Consider the following 27,322-nt stretch of genomic DNA (forward strand, 5'->3'; position numbering starts at 1 on the left):
TAATGTCTGTGCCCCTGCAAAATAAAGTGAAACATCTAAATGGTCATTTTATTGCCAGAACAATATTGGATTTCTGGAGTCGAAACAATACAATATTAATATTTGAAAGTTTAGAAATCTAATAACAATATATAGGCTGATGCATCCACTTTTCAAACTAAATATTAAACATTCCTGATATTAACAATTGACTTCAAGCTACAGTATGTAAAGAGCGGGACATTTTTACAATAGAAAAATAAAATTGTCCGTTCCCTTTGGTGGACAAACGACACCATTTCTAGATGACCTCAAAAATATCTTTAGCATTTCTGTCTCCTGGAAAGACCACATTGAATCTGTCTCCAAAAGGACAAAAATAAGTATTTCTTTTATCTGCTGCCTTAGGTCGTTTGAGGGCGAGTAGACAAATTCTTCTTTTGTTTTTTATTCTTTTGTTATTCTACAGTATTGTAATACTACATAGTACAAGTGTTTACCCACCACTTTAAAGTCAAAACTGCTCCACCAAATGAAAATCTGCACAAAGATCAAACACCCCTTGAGAACCTCAACTACCATAATAACTTATTAAGACTGGCAAGCACTCTTTTGTGCACCAGGCAATCCTAAAATCAAATATGGAGCTTAATCACAGATCAAATGTTAGTTGAAAGGTCTGGAATGTATTGTCTTTGGTGATTGTATTGTTTTGTTAAATGTATGTAGGCCTATCCTTGTTTGTTGGCCATTGTTTTTAATCTACTCCTTTTGTGTTCTAGTATCATGTAGCCTACACAAACCTACATCCAGGACACAAACTCGTCCGCCATTTTTGAAAAGAAACAATGCTATGAGTTGCCTAGCAACAGCTAAACCGCCCGCCATTCTAGTGCGCGGGGCGCTTAAGTGGATACTAGCGATGCTAGCAAGTTCGTTAGCTAGCTAACTTCAAAAATATCATTTCGTTAATAATTTAAGCTCAATTATTATCGTGAATCAAAGCCTACGCTAGTAATACGGAGATTAGATGAGGAAGCACCTGGAACAATTTGACACGAATGGAGAACAAAAAAAAAGAAGAGTGAAATCAGTGGAGTTGCTGCCCACCGAAGCTAACGCATCAGCGGCTAATCACCGCCAGTTTAGATCTCGGATGTTTTAGTTACATCGTCTCACAGACTGTAAGTTCACAAGGTTAAAGCCCTAACTTGTGACGATTTAAGGACAAAGACTTGGTTTGAATATAGCCTACTGTCAAGACATATGTTTCATATTGTTTCTGGGGGTTTTGACTCAACATCCAGGAGCTTCACAAACAGATGCCCCGGCTGCTTGGCCTTAGAGAGAGACCTACCTGCCTGCCGCTTCAACTCCAACACTGGCTGACTTCAACTAATGGTGAGTGAGCTTTATTTATTTAATATATACTGGCATTTGTAACGCCCAATGCGCACACATCTCTCTGCTTTTGGATTTGTGTCAACATTGTTGTCCTCAGTGGTGTTACAGGGTACTCGCACAGCTATGAAGTGTGTGTTGCTGTGTGTTGTGTTGCTGCTGGGCTTGTTGTTGTGTATTCAGTCATTTGGTTTCTGGCTTGGTGATTCCTTAATGTGCAACTGTCTCTAAGCTTGTCTGTAAACCTTGTTTGTGTGGCTTTATCCTTCCACTGAAATAGTTTAAATCACATATATAATGCAATGTTAAGGTTGCATATGTAAAACAATATGTTGTATGACATTAAGTAAGTGACATCTAATAGAACCTTGTTGGATTTTGTTTTGTTAACAAAGTGTTGATATTATACTTCCATGCAAGTTGCACTGTTCTATGTTATTCAGGGGCTTTTGATCATAAAATATGACTATTATATATGTATCACATGTGGCTAATACGTAGTCCAAAAGCTGTATTGTGTTTATAATTCACTTTACAGTTGAATCCTAATGGCTGCAGCTTAAATCCAGTTTTGCTTCCCTCAGTTCTGGCAGTTATTTTTCATCTAAAGTATGTCATTCCATCTGAACAGGATGAATTATGATTTTATGAAATGGAAACATGTTGGCGTCAAATGCAACATAATATTAGTATTGCATTATTCATTTTGTACATCATTAGTGTACTAAATGAATAACCTTTGTTTCTGTTTATGCTGGAACATGTATGATGCCTCTACAACAAAGACACTAGGGGGCAGTCTCATCAATTTATTATGTGTGTGTGTCAAGTTTAAAAAGGCCTTCATATGGCGTAAACCCTGCTCTATAAATGCTCTTTGGACTGGATATACAGCCTTTTGATCTCACCTCAGATGATTTATTCAACTGATATCCTCTCTCAGTGTCTCAGTGACCAATAACTAGTTTAGAGCCTTCTACAGAACTATTCTCTTTCAGTCCTTGTATTATAATCCATTTTTGTATTATCCAAAATAGTTTTCCAGCAGGGTGGAGCTGATATGAAACCGGAAACTACTCACAGTTCACCACAAGTGTTCCAAATGTAACAGCTTTCCCAAGGGCACTCTTGGCTACCACTTTATACTCGCCAGCATCATCAGGAGAGCACCTAAAGGATATAGAAATGTATGTACCCGGAGATGATGTATAAAAATGTATCTGCAATGTTACAAATCTTTTTGCAGTATCATACCCTGTTCCCAAAGACACCATAAAGAAAGTAGGAGATGTGGTGCCTTACGATCATACCACTCAACCTAATAGACTTAACATCTTCATTCTTTGAAGTTAGGTAATGGAGCAGACTTACAAATCAGCACAAGCATTGGTTTCTCAGTTTGACAGCCACCTTTTAGCTCATAACACCATCATTTCCTAACCTAACCTACAAGTTTCTTAAATGAGTAATTTTATTTTAAATGATGCTATTCATACATGCCCCATCTTACTCACCCCTGCCTCATGCTCACACTAATTGGGGATTTGAGCCGGTGACCTACCTTCTGATCTCCAGTGAGTTAAGACCAAAGTTTTGCTGAAGACCGTAATTCCATGGTTGGTCAGACATTCTCAGTAGCTCACCATCCTTATACCTGAGGTAGGAATTTAGAAATAGAGTGTATTAAAAGTTTATTTTTGATTATCAATGCAAAAGTGGACAATGGGATTTGCTTAGATGATTTATGATCCTGCGCGCTTATTACTTATGCACTTATTTCACTGATCAAATGTTAGTTGGCTGAGTATATAACAGCCAGAGGGACCCTTTGATCTCTAATTCCGTCTTGTGCTGGGCAGCCTTTTGCAGCTCATTGGACTTGATAGGTCCCATATGGGACGGTGAAACCCACAAGCTGCAGGTTATCTAGATATCAGCTTAGGTTCATGAATACTTAGCACACTCGGTCTATTCATCAGCTAGTCTCACAGCAGCACGAGTGTCAAGGTCGACCGTTTGGCACGTTGACTGAATTAACACAGGTAATTTCATATTAATGCAGCGGGCGATATTCAGGGTTCAGTATTGTAGTGTCATGACTTTGTTTTTTGCAAGCAACTCGTGGACTTTGAGTGTCTCACTTTACATTAAGTAACTTGCATGTACAGGTGTATAACCTAACCTAGCGTGTTCATCTCACATTTATACCAATAGATATTTTATTTGAAGTGATGTAAAACAGAGAAAAGCAGCAAAAGATCACAATCAAGAAGTAATAATTAGAATTGAGTTGATTGACGGATCTAATACAGTTTTAAAGTAAGATACATCAGGAGTCCATAGCATTACTCATTGTGCAGTTGTTCCCTGAAAGCTATTACTTTCAGCTATGACACTTTTTCTGCCCTAACCCACTCCAACCAAGCGAGAAACTAAATTATAATGACACCAGTTTGCATTACTACCCGAGCGATGGACTTTTATAGAAACGGCAGTGCAGCAGAGACCGAAGTTCTTACCATGTGACCTTTGGGGGTGGACAGCCCTGGACGAGACAGGACAGTGTGACGGTCATACCCTCCCAGACAGTGTGAGCCCTCAGGGGGATTGCAAAGTCTGGGGCCTTCTGACTCAGAAGCTCCAGGTACTTCATGTGGGCAGAAGCCTTCTCTTGTGCCTGGAGCACAGATAGATTCAAGAGAACGATGAATAAAAAAGATTTTTGCAGAAAAGAGGAAAAATAATGTGCAAATAAATATATTATATAACTCCTAAAGTAAACTTTATTTTCTACAGCAAACATTGAAGTGATTCACAAGTCATTAAAACAGACTGAGACAAACAAATAAACCAAGAAAACACTAAAATGGAAAGTAAACTGTAAACTATCTAGATAATGTGATGCTGGAGAAATATCTTAGTAAACAAGAAGTGAAAGAAATACATATATTTAGCTACCAACCAGTAGAAAACGTTGATTTCTTTAAATCTCTGATATATCAAAGTTGATTAAACAAGGTCACTGATGTGACATCCACTCTTGCTTTGCATGTATGTCGAAATACACATTGTTCTCTAGATAATTGAAGATAAGGAAAAACAAACCTGGAAGATTTGAATTGAAGTCTTCACCACATTTTTATAATTACGTTTCCTTGTTTCCTTGTTCCTTGTTAACAGTATAAATAGTTTTAATTACCAAACAGGATGGAAAGTTCAGGTTAGCTTACATATGACTAACCAGACACAACAATCCGACGGAACAGAAGCTCATAAACAGCTGTTTGTCACTGAGACTGAACATTTAGTTTTTATTCCAATAAATCAACTCCTCTGCTGCAGTGAAAGCAGCTAACTCTTAAACTTCGATGTTGCATGTTTGAGAACATTATGAATAAAAGTATTATTGTGTTGACAGGAGCTGAGTACTTGTTTCAGGTCATTTGACTTTTACCTCCTTGCGAATGGCCATTGTGTCGACGCGTGTGCGTAACACGTGCTGGTTCCTGATCACGTCTAGCTCCACCTTCTCAGCCTCGTTCCCGAACATTGTCCACGTGTCTCTGCGATACTCTTGATCAGCAGCCAGAGTTTCCTTCCTGGTGAAAACAGAGCACGATTTAAAAATATATATATAATATATATATAATAACTGTCGCGTACATAACAAATTATTATACGCATGTCAAACATTGATAGCTTATCACTTATTTAAAACGTATCAGAGCGTCTGGCCAACAGAGCTGGAAAAGTGCCATTTGGTTCACGTCATGCTGATGCTGGAGAACGGCTAACATGCTGAACGCTAGCTGTACTGTAGAAACACGTTTAATAAGTTACTCCGTCGTCAGGCATCATCTTAACATAGGGTAGGAATAGGTTATCCACTCGTTATCAATGCATTGGCTGTAGGATTCACCGTCAGCCGACGTAGCCTATGTCTAACGTACCTCTAACGTAGTCACGTAGGTATTCACGTACTATATTTATGTAGGTAAGTATTCAATTACGTATTCACGTATGTCTAACGTCACGTAACGTCTGCATATCTTATGAAGCACACGTCGGGTACGTCCGGTAATTTTGAACATGTTCAAAACATCAGCGTTCAACAACGCACCCCAGCGCTATCAATAGGTTAGACATGCGTATCTGTATACGTTCACTTTTCGATCCGATCCGATGAAAAGTTGGACGTATTTGGAATCTGACAAATTTTCGTATGCGCATACGTATCTGTCATACGGATATGTGTGACAGGGCCTTTACACTATTGAACAATTGTAGTAAGTATGTATGTATATCTTCAACCAAGACTAGACAGGAAGGCATTTGCATCAATACAAATAACTAAAAACGAGGCTGTTAAAACATATCAGACATCCATCAGAGGAGGTAACAAGAGTAAAGACACAAATGTTTGAACATGGTTGTAACAGCACGGGTCAACCTCACAGAGAAACACAACAGCAGTCTTACATTGATTTCTTTTGGCACGTAAACGTTCTCTTTCTGTCTCAGTCCATTTGCAGGCAAATGCTAGTTTTATGATATTTGGCAGTCTGTCGTTTAAAAGGCTCAGTGATGATGAGGTTGGTGGTTTGCTGCTCCATTTAAACTTACGTGTCATTTCACATGAGCACCATTCTAACGTGCGTTCAAAGGTTTTAGAGAAGTTGGTCTTTTTTTATGAGAGGAATATCGAGCCCTGCTGCCACTGCTGATTCACATCACTGTGAAGAGATGCGGTGCTGGTATTTTAGAAATGTTGTGCGCCTCGCCAGGACTCCCTCGGGTGTGGACAGTTCAAATTGTTGCAGTGTCGCTGCCTGTGTGACATTCTCTTTCATCAAGTTTTGGTGTCATGGTGAAGGTTGTGATAGTCTTTTCACTCTGTAGAAATGATGTTTTCATCTTTCTTTGTACGCTGCAAGGTGGCATAATGAGTAAGGTACTGGGGACCGCGGATCAAGGCTTGCTTTTGATTTACATCTTTGTTGTATAGGGATCGTTGCGCAACACAGCTCTATGGCTGATGAACCTGCGCTCTTAGCTCAATGTAATGGCTGTCAAACAAAACCAGCAGGCCCTTTGGTATTTCATAATAAATATACGTGTGTGCGGTATTTTGTAGCTGTGAATATATATGCACATGGCATTGCACATTCTCTTGTGTATGTAGCAGTTTATATATATATATATATATATATATATATATATATATATATATATATATATATATATATATATATATATATACATATACATGGAAGTGTATACTTACTCCAACACGCAAATGAATGCACATGAATTTTGCCTGCCTTTGGAAATGCAGCGTTTTTAATACTCTCTCTCTCTCTCATCGCCAGAGGGGTGTGTATGCCAAAGCATCTTTTGATTGACAGTCTCCTGGGCTTAATTATTTGAACATGTACTTCACACACACATTGCCACAGCAAACAGAGACACAACATCTTAAATGTTCAAAATCACTTCTCTGAGCTTTGAGGGCCACTAGAGCATGAATGGCCCTACACATCCTTGCAATAATTCAATGAGGCACAAAGGGCATGAACAAATATGCAAATAAATATGTGCATGCATGCACAGATTCATACGCAGACAAGTGTGTACCCACACACACTCGCACTCCCAGGGGCTCAGAAACATGGTTTTTACTTTTTCTGCCACGGGCTCATTTAGTAAAGTGTGTGTCTGTCAGTATTTTTAATCTCTGTGGGCTCAGAGATTTTAAGCCTTGAGGGAATGAACTACTGGAACACATCAAGTCAGTGGGTATGAGAGGGTTTGTGGCTTAATTATTGCTCCAAATAGAAATTTTAATATTGCTTATTGGTGCGAACAACCGCAAAGACAAACCAGGCATACATGAGTCAGCTGCATAATTTACATGTTACCCCCTTACCACAAGGAGAAGATAGAAGAGAAACCATTATGTGAGTCACATAGGAATGTGCAATCGGAGCCACACTTGCCAACACACAAAGATCTAGCGCATTAATTTCCACACAAATCAAAACAAATGTCATGCTCCACCATCTTCCAACATTCAGGCCCTTCCAGAAATAGTGTGCCGATCTGCGACAGCTTCATCCTTCCGTGCTTCCTCTCTTATCCTGAGAGGAGTCAATCACGTCGAGCATTACTAGATTCCCAGCCTCCAGCCTCAAATACCCATCCATACAATGTTCGTCTCAGTGCTTCTGAAGGGGATAAGATTAGGGAAGAGTTGGGGTTTGATGGAGAAATTGTGCTTCGGAGGGAATTGACCTTGCAAGTTGAAAAGGTGAAGGGTTTAACCAGTGGAGAAATCTGAAGGTGAGACGAAGTGCGATTTATGAGGTGGCTGGAGTTGGCATGGGAGAGAGCACCTAATGAGATGGCTAGTTGGCAGGGCCACGTCGCTGCAGCTGAGGCTCATCGCTGTCAGATGTGTTTTGTCGTTCAAGAGGGTGTGATTGCACCCTCAATGACTTCCCGCCTTTCTACTCTCGCTCCTTGGCAACTCTATCTTCAAGTATTGCCCATCTTCTCCTTTAACACTCATTGTGACCTCTGTCCGTTCATCTATTTGCTGTCGGCAGCCAAAGCATCATTACATGGCTTAAAGAAGAAAATATCTGTTCTTAGCGTTGATGAAGAAGTCTACACTAGAGATGTCAAATTCTTTTTGACACAACGAGTCTAATCAATTTCTGGACGGATTAGAGAACAGGAAAGAGGCTGCCACTAAGCCTCCAAATGTCAAGGTGATATTGCGTTCCAACACAGATAGACTACGTGACCCAGACTCGACAAGGTGCTCCTGCAGTAGAAAAGGGATTTTGGTAAAGCAAATCCTGTCACAAGAGGCAACAATCCCCTTCGCTTCCTGTTCTCGATGACCTAAACCTCCCATTTCTGGGACTTATTTTTAGATGTATGAAATCCCCCCCCCCCCCCCCCCCCCCATGACAGCTGAGCAGTAATCCTGTCCTCGCAACATGATCATAAGACACTTAAGGAGTAAAAGATTGCTCACACGTGTCATCAACAAAATCCTCTCGGATTCTGTTTCACTAATAAGTTGGTGATTTTCTGTAGTTGGTGGGAAATTAAGTCCAGCTCCAAGCCACGTGCTGATTTTATTTCTAGTGTTTGGTTCATTTTTTAAGTTGACCTGTTACTTCTGTGGGTAATAACATTATCATTTATATTTCATAATTTTGTAATTTTGATGTTTGCATTTTGAGTTGATCCTTTTTTCTTTTTTTTGTGATTAATGTGCTAATTATTACTTCCTCCTAACTCTTTCCCATCAATTAATTAAAAAAGTTCCCAGTGTATGACTCGATGGTTATGGCTTATTGACTTCTAGATATTCGTGAGACAACAGATGATAGAAGTCCCCAGCTGGGCTTTTACAGACTGATGGGAGTGGAGAGATGGCCCTGATTTCTGATGTTTATCGAGACTCTCGGTTGGCATAAGAGCTCATGTGCTGTCAATGGCTTGCAGGGAAAAGTAACAGTGAAACCTGATCCACTCCACTTTCTCAAATAAAGTGGAGAGAGAGCGAGGATGTGGTGGTGACTATTCATGGAGAGGCAGAATCTTATGACAAGCACACATCAGCCAGGAAGGAAGTCCTCTGCAGAATAGTGGAGCATTGCTTACAGTCCTTCATTTCAGCATGAAAAGAATAGACTCATCCTCAGTAGTGCCCATTTTGTTCCCACAAAAGACTCTAAACTAAAATGAGGAATATAAATAATGTGCCCAAGCTGAGAACTGCAGATGGCGGCCATTAGAAGTAGTTTTCTTTTTTATTATCAATGAATCTGCAGCTGCAAAGAGGCCTGCATTTGCATTGCACAACTGTGTTTTGTCCACCTATGCCTGAGACATTACCTCTGCTGCATACAAGCATCAGATCAGGCCAAGTATCGCCGGATACCTTACCTTATAGACTCTTTGTTGGGACATCCCTATTAGCAGCATATTAAGTCTTGTTAAGGGTGGACGATGCTGTGAGACAAAATACAACCACCAACCCTCAGATACTTTTCTGTACCGATTATACTCTGGTATCTGTCCCTTTAACTTCTCATGGTGTATGAAGCCATTGTGGGAAATGTTGCAAATCAATGCACAAGACTGCTTAATGGCATCTTAACATTTTTATGATTAATGCATCAATGTGATATTCATGTCACTCATGCCCGATTGTTTTACCCATGAACTATTTCAGAATTCATTTTCCAGGAAATCGATTACATTAAAATGTATATTGATATTGTTATATGTGTAATTACATTCACCCCAGTAGAGGCTTTTATCCATATCAACCAACCCCCTCAAGTCCGTAATGATGATTAACAAAAACATCGGCCTTATATTTGAGCTGGATCTCATATCTTACCAAGTCCTGTGGCGGGGGAAGCTGTCCATATTCAGGATTTCCTTGACGGTCATCAGGTCAGCGGGGACGATGGGATAGTAATCAGAGTAGGACGCTTCCTCGTCACTGTGGAATTCAGAGAATGTTGTAAAAATAGAACAAAGTCTGATTTAAACAAGATATCTTGCATATCATCAAATGACAGGTGAAAGATTAAAAAAGAAGATATTTTCCCTTGTCATCCTTCACAGCTATTTATTCTGTTGATGGAAGGATTTAATGTTCACATTAGCATGCCTATTCATTTTGTCATGGTCTACGGCACATTATCCAATCTCAAGTTCATCAGACTGTTATTCTCCTCCAGAAAGCATCAGCGATTCTCTGTCTGAACAGCAGGGGTGGCTGTACATCAGAGGGAGCTCTGGTTAATGTAGGCAAACATTATATACACAAGGTTTCATTTATTTAAGAACTCCAGGGATTCTGCTTAAAACTGGCAACTCTTATCTTATCGCCAGACTGAAAACAGCTTTAATGGATATTGTTGTGTGCTCTCTTCCTGTTGTAGAAGAACTAGCGAGGTAAACATTGACAATCCAAAAATCAAACAGAACGACATAAACAGCGAAGAAATAAGAATAGACAGGGCCCACTTTAAAGTACAATGCCAATGTAGTTTGTCGCACTTCTGTCAATCTGTGCAGCTCACGGGTAAATTGTGGTTCATTGTGTGGCACAGCAGATTTGTCACTGCTCATTATAAACAGTGTTTTCTAAAATATTACAAGGGAATTTGCAGATTCAGATGTGAATGTAATGTCATTTCAATCTCTTGACAAACAAGAGATGAGAGTTAAGAAGGTGTGTGTGTGCGTGCGTGCGTGCGTGCGTGTGTGTATTGTTTTCTATCAGGAGTGAATGGTGCAATGTTTTTAACACTCTTAAGTATTTTATTGGCCCAAGCAGAATACCTATTTTCTCTCAAAGTGCGAGAAATGTTTTGACCATCATCAGTTGCTTCTCCTCTGTCAGTGTTCCCCTTTTAGTCCCTGGTGTGTAAACACACATGCTATTGTCTACAGAGAGCTTATATAATCTGGAGGAACAGGGGCTGCTGATGTGCACACGTAGGCAAACAATGAGAATGTGGTGTTTATGAGCCAAAGGGGATTTTGGATCTGACCCAATAGGTCGTTCATGGCATCATGGCATGCAATGTTCAATTTTTAATCCACAATGTGTCCGTGTCAATCGGCGGTAGAGCCGGGTGTGCTCCAGTTGATGGATTGCAGCACAAACTGTACATGATGAACCAAACATACAGAGCAGTCTCTGGACACGTACAGGAAAGGGACATCAAAAGCACTGACAGCTGCTGCCTCTTTCTGTACGACCTTTAAATTAGTCTCTTCATAATAGTCATGCAGACACTCGCATACTGACAATAGGCACACTTGTTTAAGCCTACACTAAAGCGTGAGCGCTCCATTTAAGCTCCAATGATAAAACTGAGCTGACCTTATCTATGTGCAGCCCCATACACGAGAGAAGAGCATTTGTTGTTAGCAACAAGGTCACTTGAGGCAATGAAAGGAATTTTTGTAACAGGAGAGGCATTCATGTTTGTTCTCCCTTAATCCTCCGATGACAGTTGCGAGTAAGAGTAAGAGTAATTACAACCACAGTGAGAGGATATGTTTACTTGCTAACTAGCATGATTTGGCCTAACGCTGACATTAAGTACATTGCAGTACAACGCAGCTTAATTAAAATGGATAAATACAAAAATGAAAATCTCAAATTCTGTGTGCCAGAACTGAGTATTTACCCAGGTGTGTACCACACAACCCCTCAACCACCGTTGCTGCTAACATGTAGCCTCAGGCATTACTTTCAACAAGCCATCGCGCAAATGGCAATGCAAATTGACATGACTTCTCGTTTTATTTTGTTTGTAAGCTGGGAAATTTCCCCATTTCACAGCATTCAAAGGACAACTTCTGCTTTTGCTGTCTTATTTTTCTCTGTTCTTTTGTTTAGGTTCCCTTTTAGTGTTTCTGAGAGTCTCTGGGCATTGAATAATGTACTGCAGAGCCTACGGCTGGGCATTATCGCTCAAGTACAGCCCACAGATGTGTACACACAGGGACACACACTCACATGACATATAATATAAACGGGAACATGCACACACATGTGCACCCACGCAAGCAAACAAACACTTATAGAAGCGCTGATACTGCTGCTGTGTGAAAGAGATGTTGTGTTTTTATGTGCTTATAAACAACAGGCTTCCTCAAAATATTAACCTGGTGTAACTCGGAAAAAATAAAAAATAGGAAAACGTGTAAGAGTCACTGGATGATCTGCCTGACCTGAATAAGTCCTATATTTATTGTACAAACAACAGAAACTAAAGTCTGTGGGTAAAACAGTTCTCTTCTGGAGTAGTTTTAATGGCTGAACATACCCAGAGGCCACTTTCTCCAATCTACATGAAGATACATTCGTCTCCCAAATTTGTCCTCCCACTGAAGATGTTCTGCTGGATATAATTATTCCCTTATTTTATCACCCCTAAGGAGAGACATTTGTCCAACTCCTTTTGTGCTGCAATGGAGATTGCAGACCCACAGGTTAGCCACATTTAATAACTCATTGCAGCAGGGGGCCCTTTGAAAATGAAGGCAATTTTGACTTGAAACTATTAGGGCAGGAAGGCAGGTCCAGAGGTCATTCATATTAGATCTCATTGGAATCATCTGGGAGCACTGGTGGTCCTGCTATGAGACGTTGTTTTCTTCTTCTTTTCATGTCTTCTGCCACAGTGCAACAGGACAAGGCAAGTGACTGTGTGCAGGTTTAGAAAGAGACATAGATGTCCTCATAGTATATTAGAATCGTCCATGACGTTGTTTAAAATACGTCTTGGATGAAACTCATCTCAAGGTTAATTAGTAGTAGTTGTCCCGCAGGCAATAATAGCACATAATCTTCATCAGCAGACAAATTGTCATGAAATTGTAGAATTTTTCTTCTGAGCACCTGCTACTTTTCCAAGGTCAGGATCTCACTTTGAACTTCATATCTCAGGCATCACTCCAGGACAAAGTTGAGCCCGTTCATGTATCACGCTGACATTAAAAGGAAGCTGCTGCCTGTTTTGTTATTTCAGTTTGACAGGTCATTGTTTTGTTGCTTATTTAGTGAGCTGTTGTGTCTCAAAATGTTTGCATTATTGCAGTCGCTGTTCATATTTTTCTTTTAAAGCCACTGGTTGACTGGAACACCTCCCATGTGACACTTTATTTAATATATATGCTACAATAACACCACAAAGTCCCCGAACTGCAACTGTACACAAAGTTGTAATTTATTCAATGGCCAGCTCCGTGCGAGTGCGAGTGCGAGTGTGATAGTGAGTGCGAGTGCGAGTGTCTCTTCACTCCTGAAACATGCTGAAAACTGTACTGTGTACGTCAGATTAACCTTTGCAGAGAAATGTATAACATTATTGACATGTTGAGACACATTGTGTGGAAGCTTTGAGGTATAGTGGATAAGGACTTGTCCATTCACCCCCAACCAGAGACAGACTGCGTTTTGTGTTCATGAATACTGTTTATGTTCATGTGTTGTGGTAGCAGCTACCACCAGTGGCCCGCAGGGTATACTTGGGAGGATGCAATGTCTCATTGAGCTCAGAATAACCAGCCTGCCATATGTTCCCCTTTAATAAATAGCCTGCTCTGTCATCCTTCAACTGGAAAATCAGCTGTGATCAATCAGGATAACCTTGAGCAACATAATACTAATCAAATGTACCTACTTTATTATTTATAAAGCTATACATTTAGGGCAGAACCTTTTTTTAAACCCCACAGCATAATTATTTTTCTAATGGCTATAAATGTTCTCTGCTATCTGTAAAATGTAAGCTTTGCTTTCATAAAAGCAGTATGTAGTTTGGATCCCTTGTAGCATTTCAGATGTGTATGAGTTGTCAGCAGCTTCATTATAAAGAGATTTTATTTCCCCTTTTTTAAACGTTAAACTTAAAGAGGGAAAATGATCTGATATTTCACACAACTAGGCAAACATTTGATCCTTAGTCTGAAAAAAGAATAAAATGTTGTTCCTCCTTGTTCTTCCTACCTCATAAATCATCTCATATTTATCTGATGACACTTTGGATGGGCCACTAGACTATATTACCTAACCGTATAATAAAGTAGTAAAAACTATCTCTACCTCGAGCAGCAGCAAAAGTAAAGTACTGCTTACACATTAATGCATTAGTATTAAAAATGTGATAATATTATATCAGTTAGGGGCAAAATGAGTCCTTTTTACTTAGATTATTTAAATCCATGTTGCAGACGATTCTTTTCCTTAAGTAAGAGTTTTAATGCAGGACCTGTTTGTGTCACTTCAGTACATTATCTGAAAGCCTCTGTCACTACTGAAGTCAGGAGAGCATGTTTGCACCTGGAGGTGAAGGTCTTCTTCTTGATCTGAGAGGACAGTTTCATGCTGTGAGACATCTGGGACGACTGCTCCTCCCGCTCTCGCTGCCTCACCGTCCTGGTTTCCATGGCAACCCTCCAACTGGCACCTGTGGAGGGAGGGGAAGCTCGGAGTGAGGAGAGGTGTGTGTGTGTGTGTGTGTGTGTGTGTGTGTGTGTGGGAGGCAGTGTAATACAGAGTCAATGGGAGTCAGTCAGACACTAAAGGCGCTGTAGCCAACTCAAAGCTGTACGTTTCATATGGTGTGCACATGAATTGCCAAGTGAATGGCCACTTTACACTGTGCAGCCTTGGCAAGAGACACAACTATTTATATTGTGATTTGTATTCAGATAAGACCTTAAAGTTACATTTCCAATACTTTGCTCAGTTGAGGTGCTAGTAATAAGTATTCCACATTGTGGTGGTGCAGCATTGTGAATCGGTCTCCAGCCTCAACCCTAGAGAATTATAATGAAGTGTATGCAAAACTGCCTTTTTGTCTCGCGGATACATTAGCATTATCACGCTTCTGCTAAGTATTTTGGAACTAGAAACCCAAATGACATGGCAGGGTGCTGCTTATGACATAATGTTTCTAAATCAATATCTGCCGCAATTACATTCTGGATCAAAAGAATCATTCATCAAACGCATGTCACCCTCCTGACTTCCATTTGCAAAGGAGCACCAAACACAGCCACCGTAAGTGGGTTTCGATTCAGAATGTTATTTATGCACTTTGGAGAGGAACATTGGAGTCTGAAATTCAATACTCAAGAAAACAGAGGCAGTCATTAGACATGCGGCTATTGTTGAATTGTTTTTTACAAAATAATGAACAAAAACGGTCTTGTTTTTGTCTGTCCCCCAGTCCAAAACTCCAACTTTTTTTGCTTACTTTAACAAAAAATACTCAGATATTCACATTTGAGAAGGTGGAATCAATAATATTTGGCTTCTGGACTAATATAGACTTATCTCAAAAATGTTTTCATTCGAGTCCATTGTTGTTTTAGGTAGGTGTGGAGAAAAGGTGTGCTTTTAGTCCCATGTTAAATAAATCACCCTTTTGTGGGCCGCTGAGCCAGCCATTCATCAGTTGAGGTCCGCCATGCTGCTGCCCTCACCCTGCCCATCATTAATCACGCGGCTGCTCTGGGGAAGTGAGTGCAGAACGCGCCCAACAAACAGAATCAGGTCGCTGCTGAATGATAGCTTCATTCTCCCACTCCCAATAGCAACCACCTGTGTTAGCGCCTTAAACAAGCATAATGTGTTATTTCTTCTCATCTACCACAATTACATCTAGCAAAACAGCAGCAAGCTAGCTCACAGGCTAATAGGCTAGTGGGCCAGCAATTTCCCCTGTTGATTTTTTTTTTCTTTTTCTTTTTCACTGTAGTGCAAGGAGAGATGTTTGTTTGAACACTGTTAATGGAAGGTCGACCTCTGGCACATTAAAATTGATCAGTCTCCATGGGTAGGCCAGGAACCTGGGCCCCAGGAGGGAGAAAAAGCAAAGCAGTGCTCTTTCTACACACAGTGCCGTTTTCAGTCTCTAGAGTGAATCGAGTTTCCTGGTCTCTGATAATATAATATTTATATATATATATATATAAAAAGAAGTGTATCAACAGAGGAACAAGGTGACAAATGATTTACTATGCTACTCGTTGAAGGGGAAGGCATTGTCTGAACACGACAGGGGCTTGCCTTATACGCCATCCCCAGAGAGTCATTAAAAGCTACATCCACTAAGACCATCAAAAGACGAGACCATTAAGAGGTTCGTGTGGAGAAACGAGCAAAGACTCAGGAGAAACAACAAGAGAAAAACAGCCTTTCTGACGATACAAAGAAGAAGAATTAACAGCATTATGCACATGTACAGTAGAAGCACAGTGTGCGCATTTTACTCAGACTTAGTGTTGTTGTTTAAATTTCAATGAGCGTTACTTTAATGCGTCGGTAACCTGTCTTAACTGATGAAAGGCAAAAAAAAAATCTGTATGCTGTTTGTGCTATATCTAGATGAAGGCTGAGTAAAGGAAATCCCACTCACGCTTTCTTTAAAGAAACGGGTGAAGTCCTCTAGGTGCCAAAAGATCTGTAGGACGGATATATCCCACTTCCTTTTCGGTCTGCCTGTCTGTCTCTCTCCTTGAAGATATATGTTCAATCTTGCTGTCTCACCTCTCAGTATTCACTGCCTGTCTGCATCTACTTCACTCTCTCCTGCGTCTCTTGATGAAGTGGTGAGGGTTGACCCGGGTGTCCTTAGGCAGTGCCAAGAATGTGGACAACACAATGCTCTCTCATTCTTACGTTGGTAAATATAGACCAATGACACCTCCCCTGTGTGTACACACACACACACACACACACACACACACACACATTTACATCACACTCAGTCCTAAATGGACACACAAAACCACCACAGGCCCACACAGAGTCACAGATCATTGCGGTCCACCAGATTGATTTCCAGACGGCCCCCGAGGACACAACAGCTCCCTGTACAGTAAGAGAGTCTGGGCAGTATGGCCTGAGCAGCTGGAAGGTACATCTGAAACGGCCTCAGAAGAACAAGTGGCTGCAGTGGAACTACAAATGTCTGCTCAATAAATGTCACTTTAAGAAATATATATTTATTTCGGCACTATCCCACCCGGGTACAAAGAATACAAAATTAAAGGCTTGGAAATGCCAAGCGGAAAGAGAGAGAGGAGACAGAAGGCTGTGGGGAGAGAGGGAAGTCGTAGAGAAGGAGAAAGAGAGGAAGATCTGAATGGAAACAAAGGGAAAGTCCGCTTGTTAAGTAGACTAGGAGATGAGTCTGAGAGTGAGACCTGAACCATTTGGTTCAATCTGACCTTGGACTCTGTCAAAAGCAAGATGTTAATAAGGCTGGAGGCAGCACCTGAGACTTCCCACCTGATTCTGCTGTTATCCTCCATCCTCCACTCTACTTCTATGTCTTTTATGCTTCCTTCTTTCACTTCTCTTTCACTTCCCCTATCTTTCCTGTGTTGCTCCTGTATATTCTTTTTCCAATGCCATTTGTTTTGGTATAAACATATTTTGGATGTAACTTCTTAGCCAGGTTAGCAGTACAGCTCTAGGGATGGCAGTTTTGATCGGTTCACCACTGGTGCAGAAACAAATATGCCTACAGCCATTGGATGGATTGCCATGAAATTGTGTACAGATATTCGAGGTTCCCAGAGAACGAATCCCTCTTTCTTTGGTGCACTCTGACTTTTCATCTACTGCCATCGTTAGGGTCTAATTTAAATTTTTCAAATACTTTCTGACCAAACTAATGACATTCTCATCGGCCTCAGCTGTTCTTTGTTTGAAGTGCTGTGTAGACAACGAAAGCATGTCGAATAAAAGGCTATATATATTTTGTACTGTGCCATACACTTCTGCTTAATTACTGTATGCATGGGCATACGGTGTTTCCCAGTGCTCAGGATGGGTATCATTAGTTCTTGGTGCATTTGTCGTACTTCATTTGACTTGCACTATCTCCTTTTCCGTATTCCCCTTGTTCTTGCAACTCCTTTTACAGTGATCTTTGATTAGTTCCTGGAACTTGTCCACTGTTCTGTCTCATTAAGCAGGGTACTCTGTCTGGATGAGTTCATTACAGTTCATTAGAACTGTGTGTGTTTGGATGATATCCACACGGCCTCTGGTTTGTGTGTGTGTGTGTGTGTGTGTGTGTGTCTCTGTGTCGAAAAGTGTTCTTTCGTTCCCTACAAATGATTTCTAGGAAGCCCACAATTGTATATTATCAGATAATTGTCTTTGTTGTCATGGTTGCATGGTTTTGTGTGTGTCCAGTGGTGCTGACTGACGGGGGACTAAAAGCACACAAGGGCTGTGAGGAAAGAAGGCATCACTCAAGGCCAGAGCATTGCATGGAAGGATGGGGGGGGGGGTTATTTTTAAGCTTTTAGTGGCTACACCTGCCTCTGAAATATCAGCACACAATACAAGCTACGGTTGGCAGGCCTTCTCTTCTCATCATACATCAGCTGTGACTGTCAGACTAAGAATAACTACAGGGACAAAGCAGCTGAGGGCGGGCTTTGTCCCTGCTTTATTAGTTCCTTATCTTTTATAAGACTCCTCGGCTTCCAGGTCCACCAGGAACATCTCATGTCAGTGTTGTCTTCTATTTCTCTGTTAAGGCGCCGCCGTGTGTTATTGAAAGCTCTGAGACGATAGAACATTTGAACACTTTTACGATGAAGTCTCAGAAGTACTGCCATGCTTTAAAAACTCTCCCAGTGCAGCTTCTGTTTAGTGCCTGATTTATTTAGACCACTTATGCAAATCAATTTAGTTGCACTTTCCCCAGAGCACCTGAAGCACAGATTACATAATGAATTTGTACATGTTCCAGGTGAAACATGTATGGCAAGCCAACAAGGAATAAATATTTTCCGCACACACAGAAAGACTTATCGTGCTTTATCAATCATTAATGCTTTTTAACAATTCATGCTCTGTGCTTTTACCTCCATGAATTATGAATAAAACGACAGAGTCAGAGTGACTGTGTGGCAAACATGTATTCCCTGTTCTTGCATTTCATCTGCACGTCACAGATGTCAACGATATCATAACCTTAATGTTGTCTTCTACAGGCTGTATTTGATGCCACATTCAGGCCACCGAGCATGAAAGTGATAGAAGTGGAGGATGGGGGAACAGCACAGAGGGGTTGACAGACAGTTTGTCGCAGAGCACACATCTTAAATATTTTATTTTAAAGAAATCAACCACAAAAGAACGGTAGCAGCTTTGAATAGAGCTGATTATATTACTTGTAATCTAATTTAGATGTTTGTTACCTTGTTCTGCTGACATCTGCTGCCACATTCGGCAGCTATTTGCATGAAAGTTGTGAAGTCTGAGCTCCCGTAGAACAGACAATCTCCACACACCCTATTTGTAATAACGACTTGAAGGATAGTGTTAATGGGGTTTTTTTGTTCCTCAGTTTGCAGCTCATGTTTACAGTAAACGTGGCATGACATGAGCCAGAGGCCAGGATATGATGGGATATCAGACATTTTAATATTGTAGACACGGCATGTCTTTCTTTGATATTTTTGATATAGCCTAATGATCTGCCTTTCCTTTTAAGCATATCATCCTTGAGTTATTCAGTTAGCAGATCTTATTTTGTGTGTGTCTTCTTCCCTACCTGTTGTGCCTTTAGTCAAATAGCACAGCAAACATGATTGTCCAGACATGTTGCATTTTTTTTATGTGCGGAAATGCATTTTTTGGCCATCTGTCAGCTTCAAGACTGAAGCGATCACTGTTCCACAGGGGATTGTCTCAGTGGAAACTAAATATTACCATTATCTTCTCACCTCCCCAGAATAGACCTTAATGGACACCGAAGTCTCCTGGATGATCCATCATTTCCTTGACAACTGTTTTCGTGCCTTTTTATAATCAAGGACCCATTAAGAGCTCGTTAGAATGCATGAGAGGAGAGGGAGGGGTCGACGTGATCGCATCCGATTACATGCAGACTTCAATTCATCAAGTGATTTGGTCTGGGAGAGAAGTAGGTGCCTCTTTCAATGGGGATGGCAGGAAAAGGGCTGCTTGATTTGAATCAATTACGCCACGTCAAATTGCAAAAGTACAATGAAGTTTGTCTGTAGGATGCTCCTGACCTTTACACCGCCTGTCATCAGTGTTCGAAAAGTCAATTTATATGCAGTATCACTTCATGGGTATAAGAGAAACAGATAAATGATGCTAAATGTAACTTTTATTAGACAGTATTCTGGTTCCCACATCTCCAGGTTTGTTTTGGGAATCAAACAGGTTTGGCTGTTTCCACCAGTTGGAGAAACTCTTGACCAATCCTATGTTAGTTTTAGATTTAGAATGGGGGAAATGATGATCCTACTAGCTACTCTGCTGTACAGATTGTAAAGCCCTTTGAGACAACATGTACAAGCTGTTGTTCAGGATGATCCAGAAATCTTATGTTATTTTACCGTACAGTTTTGGAGAAAATTGGAGAAGAAATTAAAGGTTAGTTAAATTGACATTATCCGGCCGTTGCGAAATGGTGCGGTAAAAAACAAATGGTGCGGTAAAACAATTCTTTAGTGCAGGTAAAACATTTTTGGTGCATGTATATATTTTTTAAGTTACATGCATTAGTGCATCTACACAAAAAAAATAGTATTTCAAGACCTGTGAACCAAGAGATTGTTCATAGTCTTGCTAGTGACTTTGCCTAATTTGGGCAAAGTTGTCCGGCAGTGGCTCAGTCAGTAGGGGCTTGGACTGTGAGCCGTAGGGCTGCGGGTTCAAATCACCGGCCAGACCTAAAAAATGGAGTGTGACTGCTACTTGGAGATGTCCCAGTTCACCTCCTGCCCTGCCGTGGTGCCCTTGAGCAAGGCACCGGACATCCCCCTCACTCCCATTGCTCCCCGGGCGCTGTCCTATGAGCTGCCCACTGCTCATAGTAGTAGACTCCTGGTACTAGGATGGGTTAAAAGCAGAGAACAAATATCACTGTGTGTGCTGTGTGCTCTGCATGTGTGACCATTAAAAAGAGGGTTTCATCCCTCCAAATCTTAATCTTAATATTAATTATCACAGGTCATTTAGCAGACCTTACAGTGAACTAACTACAGGGACAGTCTCCCTGGAACAACTCAGGGTTAAGTACCTTGGGGCACCAGGGGCACAATGGTGGCAGCCCTGGTATTGAACTCACAACCATCTGGTGTTCTGTTTGGAAGGCGTACCACTAGGCCATCAACACCCTAAAATGTCTCAATACGATCTTAACGATCAAGTCATGCAAACCCTCTTTTGTGCAAGTACAGAACCAGATACATTATTATATTATATGGCAGGCTTTCAATAGGCACACTTTGTCTTTTCATTATCTCATGAGAGTAAATGGGGAATCTGTCATAAAGTAACCTCTTGGTGCCAAATCAAACTTGGAGATCAGAGTACAGAATCATTAGCAGTGAGACATGCATACATTTCAATGGACCTAGTTAACTCTATGCACCTTATCAGACAAGATAAATGTAGGAAAAGATGGCTACTGCCAAGATAGGGTGAGTGTTGGATCATAGTTTTCTGACAAAGACACCCAAACTTATCCTTGTTAAGTTCTCTCAGCATCTTCAAACATTTTCTGAAGGGGTATTATTTCTTCAAAGGAGTTTTTTCTTTGCTCTATCTTTCCATGCTGGAACTTTGCCTTAAATGTAGATAATACATTTAATAAAGTAGGCAATCATAACTGCATGTAGCCCAAAATAGCCTTCTGAAAGTCTGCTTTGGACCTTAAACCTCAAAGCGGCCATTACACGTTAATGTGAATCTCTGCCAATGCACTGTCTCAAGAAAATTCAAGGGCATATATCAAGTTTCAAGGACACATAGTAGTGCGTGTGCTTTTTCTGTTTCTTATTCTAAGGGAAGGAAGAATCAACGTATGCATATGTGTATTTGGACCCAACCTTTTATCCCATGTGCTCTGAGTACTAGAAATGACTTAAGTGGCCATCATTATATTAATTGATCCAGGGCAGGCACACACAACCTCAGCTGTGATCGAAATTCTATTTGTGCAGAAGCACTGGCTTTATCCAAACTTCTATTCCCCATTTATAGTTATATCACGCCTGGGGCACTCAGGAGGGTTTCCCCTGCAATCTCTCATTTGATCTTCTTGGGACATAGAGAGTTTGAAAGAGGAGAAAGACAGACTTCTGGCAGACAGGTAGAAAAGAACCTGTTAGACCTGCCAGCCAAGTAAAGACTCTTTTATTCTTTTTTAAACCCGTGTCCTAAGAAAAGCAAGATGGGAAGATAGAGGAAAAGAGCATGATGAAAAGCTGGACAACATGCCCTGTTTCCAGACGCACCAGAGATCGTAAATGCCTCTCACCATGAAAACACTAATTTTCTCTGCAGTGTGTTGTCAGGATGATTGGCTACGAGTGAGAATCCTTTATGTCCTGTTTGACTCTCTTGGAGGTAGTTGTCCCACATTTTTCTTGACTGGTTCTAACCCAATTTCTTTGTCTATCTACCTCCCACTTACTCCCACTCACAGGAGCCTTTTCACACATTCATTTCATCGCTGTGTTTCTTGTTTTAGTTGCAACGTTGAACTTTGCTGGTGCGTTGCCAGTTCCGGCTCTCTGCTTATGTTAAATCGTCCTTTACAATGCCTTCTTTTTTCTTTTACTTATCTATCAGCCCTATTCTCACAACAAACAAAGTGCCCCCTCATATGTCAAGGGGCATCATAGCCGACTTGATCTCAAATAGCAGAACAGAAGCATCGTGTTCATTGATATACTTTGGTTTTGATGAAGAGAGGTTCACAGAATGCCTCAGGGCTATGAAATATAATGTGCGGTGTTCTGGTTTATACTTTTTGTTCTGTTTGGAGAAAACAAGATAGAAAAAAAACTAAATCCACATCTATTTTCATACAATTGAGGAAAACCTTCCCTGCTGTGTCACTGGTCCTGCGTAAGATACAGAGCAGAGCTGAACGAAGAAGCCATCATAAGGTGGCTGTCTAAACTGTGTATACCTGACTGTATCTTTGACAAGGCAGCAGACTGTGTGGATTAAAATTCTAATTAGTTTTTAGCCAAGCATTAACCTATGAAGGTTAAATCATCAGACGATATTACATCTTTGCATACATGCCAGCGTTGTAAGTTATGTCCTCCCGTTGTTATGCATGTGCGATGGTCTTTTAGACAAGCAATTTCTATGAGGCCGTAAATCTGAGCTTTCGACATGTTCATAATGTAAAGTTCCTTGTTGCTGCTGTGTCACAGGTGTGTTGATTACATTTGTATGTGTGTTAGCATTTAGCTAATATCCTGCAAGGTGTACCGTATGTGTACTCTGTCAGTGCAGTTATGGTGTCATGATACAGTGTGTCCCCTAGGTTTACTTACTGCTTTGGGGGGCTGTCGCTGTCTGGGCTGGATGAGGTCCGTGCGAGGGGAGGTGCGTGCGTGGGTTGTTTCTATTTAGTTCTCTCCTCTCCTCTGCTCTGCAGGTGTTTGCGCACGTGTGTGCGTCAAGTGCGAAGTCCCGCCCTTCGCAAAACGGAGCGAAGGAGAGAATGTGAAAGCGCAAAGTAGACGGTACAAACTGAAACGTGAGATCAATAGCATAAGCGTTTAGTTTATTTAATGAAAAAAGCACCTGTCAATGTGAAAAGTGAGTTGTGAATTATTATTATTTATTTTCTTTAAACACCTTGAATTTCAGGAGGGGCACCGTTGGTGGGGCGCAGCGCCCCCCTCCAAGACAATGGTAGGGGAAACACTGTAATATATGGAAATGTCCTTTTTGTCACATTTAATTTAGGTTTTTTTTGTGACTGATACACCTGAGGTTTGGTCTACTTTTTGCTTTTAAAACATTCTTTATAAAAAATAAATGTCTGGATCAAGTTTGTTTTGGCGTCCTGAGTCCTTTAATATTGTGTATCTGCCGATACAAAATCCCATCCTTGGGGACGTCTAGGAAACAACATAGAAATATGACCACTTTTTGTGTGAGTGAATGTATCTGGTAGCAATTACATAACCAAGCACACAATGGGTGTTAAACAGAGATTCACTCAAGGCTTAAGTCATCCCTTGAAAAATGTCCAATAGATGTGCACTGTTTCCCTCTCTGTGTCGGACAGTTATGATCTCTTCCTCCTCTCGCTCCTCGTAAAGTAAAGTAAAGTAAAGTAAAGTAAATCTCCTTCCAGGTTACACAAGCTGCTCTGTGTTTTTGGCTTAATTTCAAACATGATTCTAAGTCTGATCATCTTTCCTTCAAACTGTTTTAACTTTCCAAACCCATTAATCCATGTATCCCGTTTCCCACAGCAAAAGTCACTTACAGGCTTTTTTGTCCTCTGTCCTTGATCTAAATGACACACTTCTTGGCAACAGACAGTGTTAAGTTGAACTTTGGATCCTTTGCGCAATCAACCTCACCTACTATTTTATAGTTTGAGACGGTGGATATGTTCAGTATGTAGCAAGGATCTTTGCACTTTGTTGTATTTAATACACAAGTTTATTATTCTGGCATATTTTATTCTCCTTACCTGGAGACTAGGGGACAGAAGTAAGAGTATTATTGAGAGTTTAAATGCTTTTACAACCTTCCCCCAACTAAACCAATGAATACAAACCTCTTACATTTTTGGATTGCTGTATTTACAGAAATTCTCATCTCAATTTCAATAATATAACTTTAGAACACACATTTAGTAAAAAATAAAAATCACTACCTGGGAATACAGAATAAAACTAAGTTGTAACTTTAAATTACATCCATTCTTTTCCATTCTTACTGGACACTTTTGTTTCATTATTACTTCACAGCTGTGTATAAAAGATTGTGCCCGGGCTGTTACAAACCTAGCTGTTATCAGCAAGGCTTTCGGTTGCACCATGAACCCCACCTTCTAATATCTTTTTACACGCTGTATTTTCTTCCCCTGAAAGAACAGCAAACAATGGGGAGGACAAAATGAGTTCATGAACTTTGGTGAGTTAGAATAATATGAAACATTTCTTCTCATTTTTTTAATGTAGGGATGCAAACACTGATAATACAGAGATATGTTGGTGAGTGTAAACAAATAAAATAAAGGAACACATTAATCTCTAGTAGAAATTCAGTCATTTCGGTCCCGTGTTAAATGGCTCAGAATGTGACAATGCCAGAAGCTTTGTTCAGTCACAAAGCAATCAGGTTTTGTTTTCATCTATTCATCAGGTTTGCCTAATCTTTAAGGCTGACTGTTCACGTTGTAATTTTAAAGTGACACCAGATTGGGTTTGTGTATTTTAGACTGTGTAATATGTTGCAATAATGTGTTGCCATAGTGAAGGCACATAAATGCGCACGCTCGCTGCGTGTGTGATTGCTGCTCTTTTGAAAAAGTAAACACTTAAAAGCTGATGTGAGTGGTCCGACTGAGCTGAATTGTAAGAAAGTAATTTAAACTGCGTTCCAGACCACTTACAGTACAAACATGACGTGTAACCATGATTTTCTTTCATTATGAAAACAAAACCGATTTCAGCTGTCCGAACAAAGCTTTAGACGATCATTACAATGTTACGATGTTGATGTGAAATATAAATATAAAAAATAAAACGTGGTTGTTTTGTAAACTTTACAATGTCTTCAAATGCAAACTCACAAATTAGGACTAACGAACGTTTTTCTTTTATATTTTACAATTGTGGATTAATAAATAAAACCAAATTCACAGCAAAACATAATATATTACATCTATGATAAGAAATGTATTTAAAGCTCTAGGCGTTGTTGTTGAATATGACTCAGTTCAATATAAATTTGGACTGTGCATCTGAATCTTCAGCCACACAGCAGACAGCAAAGCCATTCAGTTCTGTATCGGCACTAAAGGACCATCAACAAAGCAAGTTCTAGGTCTTAAAGATTATAGAGAGGAGAATTATTCTTCAACTTGCATCACCCGAACTCCCAGAAGCATTTGCCTGGATCTCTCCTCTCTGTCTTCATCGCCCTCCTCCTTTTTGGGACCTGTCCAGGTCCAAGGATAGTTTGTCTTCCTGTATTCACATTTACTGTCTTTTGATGCAGTTCCAAGAATGATCGCAGGCAGACAGTTTTGTTTGTAACCTGATTCAAATATGGCATCACTCAATGGTGTGTTCTCACATCCCTGTTGGAAATAGGGAGCAACTGGTTGAGAGGGGGAATAATTAGTGTTGCAGTAGGGCTGGGTTGGTGTGTTTACAGTGCTATCATCACACCCCGAGTCTGACCACTCTGAGCTGTCGAAGCTCTGCAAGGATGCCAGTGATGGCCCCTCCGCATTGGAGTCTATGAGGTCAGATAAAAGGGGCTTTCTCTCCGAGCTAAGGGGTGATACTGTGTCATCTGTGCTGCTCTGTAACTGAAAAATGAAGGAAGGCAACACCAGTTGTCCGTTGGGGTCCCGCACTGTTTGCAACAGCAGTGGTCTGGCTGGATTGCTCTCGCAAGGAGCCCGGTCACTGGTTTCTTTGTTGTCGATGGTAGCCTGCTGAAAGTCTTCATTCTGTTCAGCAGGGACATGGACAGCTACTACAGCGTAGCTTTCTGAGGACTGGGCGCTCGTGTTCTCTGGATTTGAGGTCGGACTGCTTGCACCTGTGCCCGCAGAGGAGTCAGCGTTGCCTTGCCAGGGGATGTCCTGGGGGGAATAACCTCCAGGCACAACTGCGGGCATATTTGGCTTCACTCGGATTGTTGAATAAACTGTTTGGTCACTTTGAACGGAGACATCCAGTTTGGAAATGATGAGATTCCTATCTGGAGACTGCAGTACTCTGGGGTGGTAGCTGAAAGTGGTTACCTGTTTGGAAGATAAGAAAGACAGACCCATCAAAGTCAAATAAGTTCTCGATTTTTGCAGATGAATTTGCTTTTTAATGTGATTAGAATTGTATATACAGGAACTATACCACATCTGAATATTATTTCAAAACTTCTCCACTTAAAATAATAAGGGCAAGGCCAATAGAAGATGCATTCAACCGCACTACTTATGTTATCACTGAAAGCCCCGTGAGTCAAGAGAAAACCTCTTTCACTTTGCTAAAACAACAGGTTGTGTCACATTGGCACCTCCAACATGTGTACGGTAATTAATGTGCCAGAGGGCTTGATTTCCCAGTAAGGCAACGTTTAATTTCATTGTCTTACCAAGAGCTGTGGCATGTTCTTTTCCTTTCCACCCTTCACGTAGTAGCACATGCACACAACTGACACTATGATTACGGCCGTCAGAAGAGCAGCACTCGCGAGAAGCCATGGCAAAAGCGTCAGAGGATTATCTGAGGGGGAAGAGAAAACACAACACATCTGTGAAATAAGAACCCTCAAGCAACGAGCTAAAAAAATTCCCATTGTGACACACAAGCTTAGGCTTGTTTT

General features: G+C 40.7%; 1 protein-coding gene and 1 long non-coding RNA gene across 3 annotated transcripts in view; one reads left to right on the forward strand and one right to left on the reverse strand.

Annotated features, from left to right (window-relative positions):
• Positions 1-16,478, reverse strand: part of myom3 (myomesin 3) — a 49,544-nt gene extending 33,066 nt beyond the window's left edge. Inside the window, 7 exon segments of the mRNA XM_029450858.1 lie at positions 2,462-2,550; positions 2,942-3,034; positions 3,900-4,057; positions 4,835-4,979; positions 9,803-9,907; positions 14,273-14,399; positions 16,356-16,478. Of these exon segments, the coding sequence (XP_029306718.1) occupies positions 2,462-2,550; positions 2,942-3,034; positions 3,900-4,057; positions 4,835-4,979; positions 9,803-9,907; positions 14,273-14,379 (697 nt within the window). The 5' untranslated portion in view covers positions 14,380-14,399; positions 16,356-16,478.
• LOC115020847 (uncharacterized) overlaps positions 870-27,322 on the forward strand; it is a 74,842-nt gene continuing 48,389 nt past the window's right edge. For both annotated transcript variants that reach the window (XR_003833684.1, XR_003833685.1), the window contains exons 1-2: positions 870-1,163; positions 1,287-1,380. This is a non-coding gene — a long non-coding RNA (uncharacterized LOC115020847). The remainder of the gene's footprint in view (positions 1,164-1,286; positions 1,381-27,322) is intronic.

Source organism: Cottoperca gobio, chromosome 16, assembly GCF_900634415.1.
Source record: "Cottoperca gobio chromosome 16, fCotGob3.1, whole genome shotgun sequence".
NCBI classification, from domain to species: Eukaryota; Metazoa; Chordata; class Actinopteri; order Perciformes; family Bovichtidae; genus Cottoperca; species Cottoperca gobio.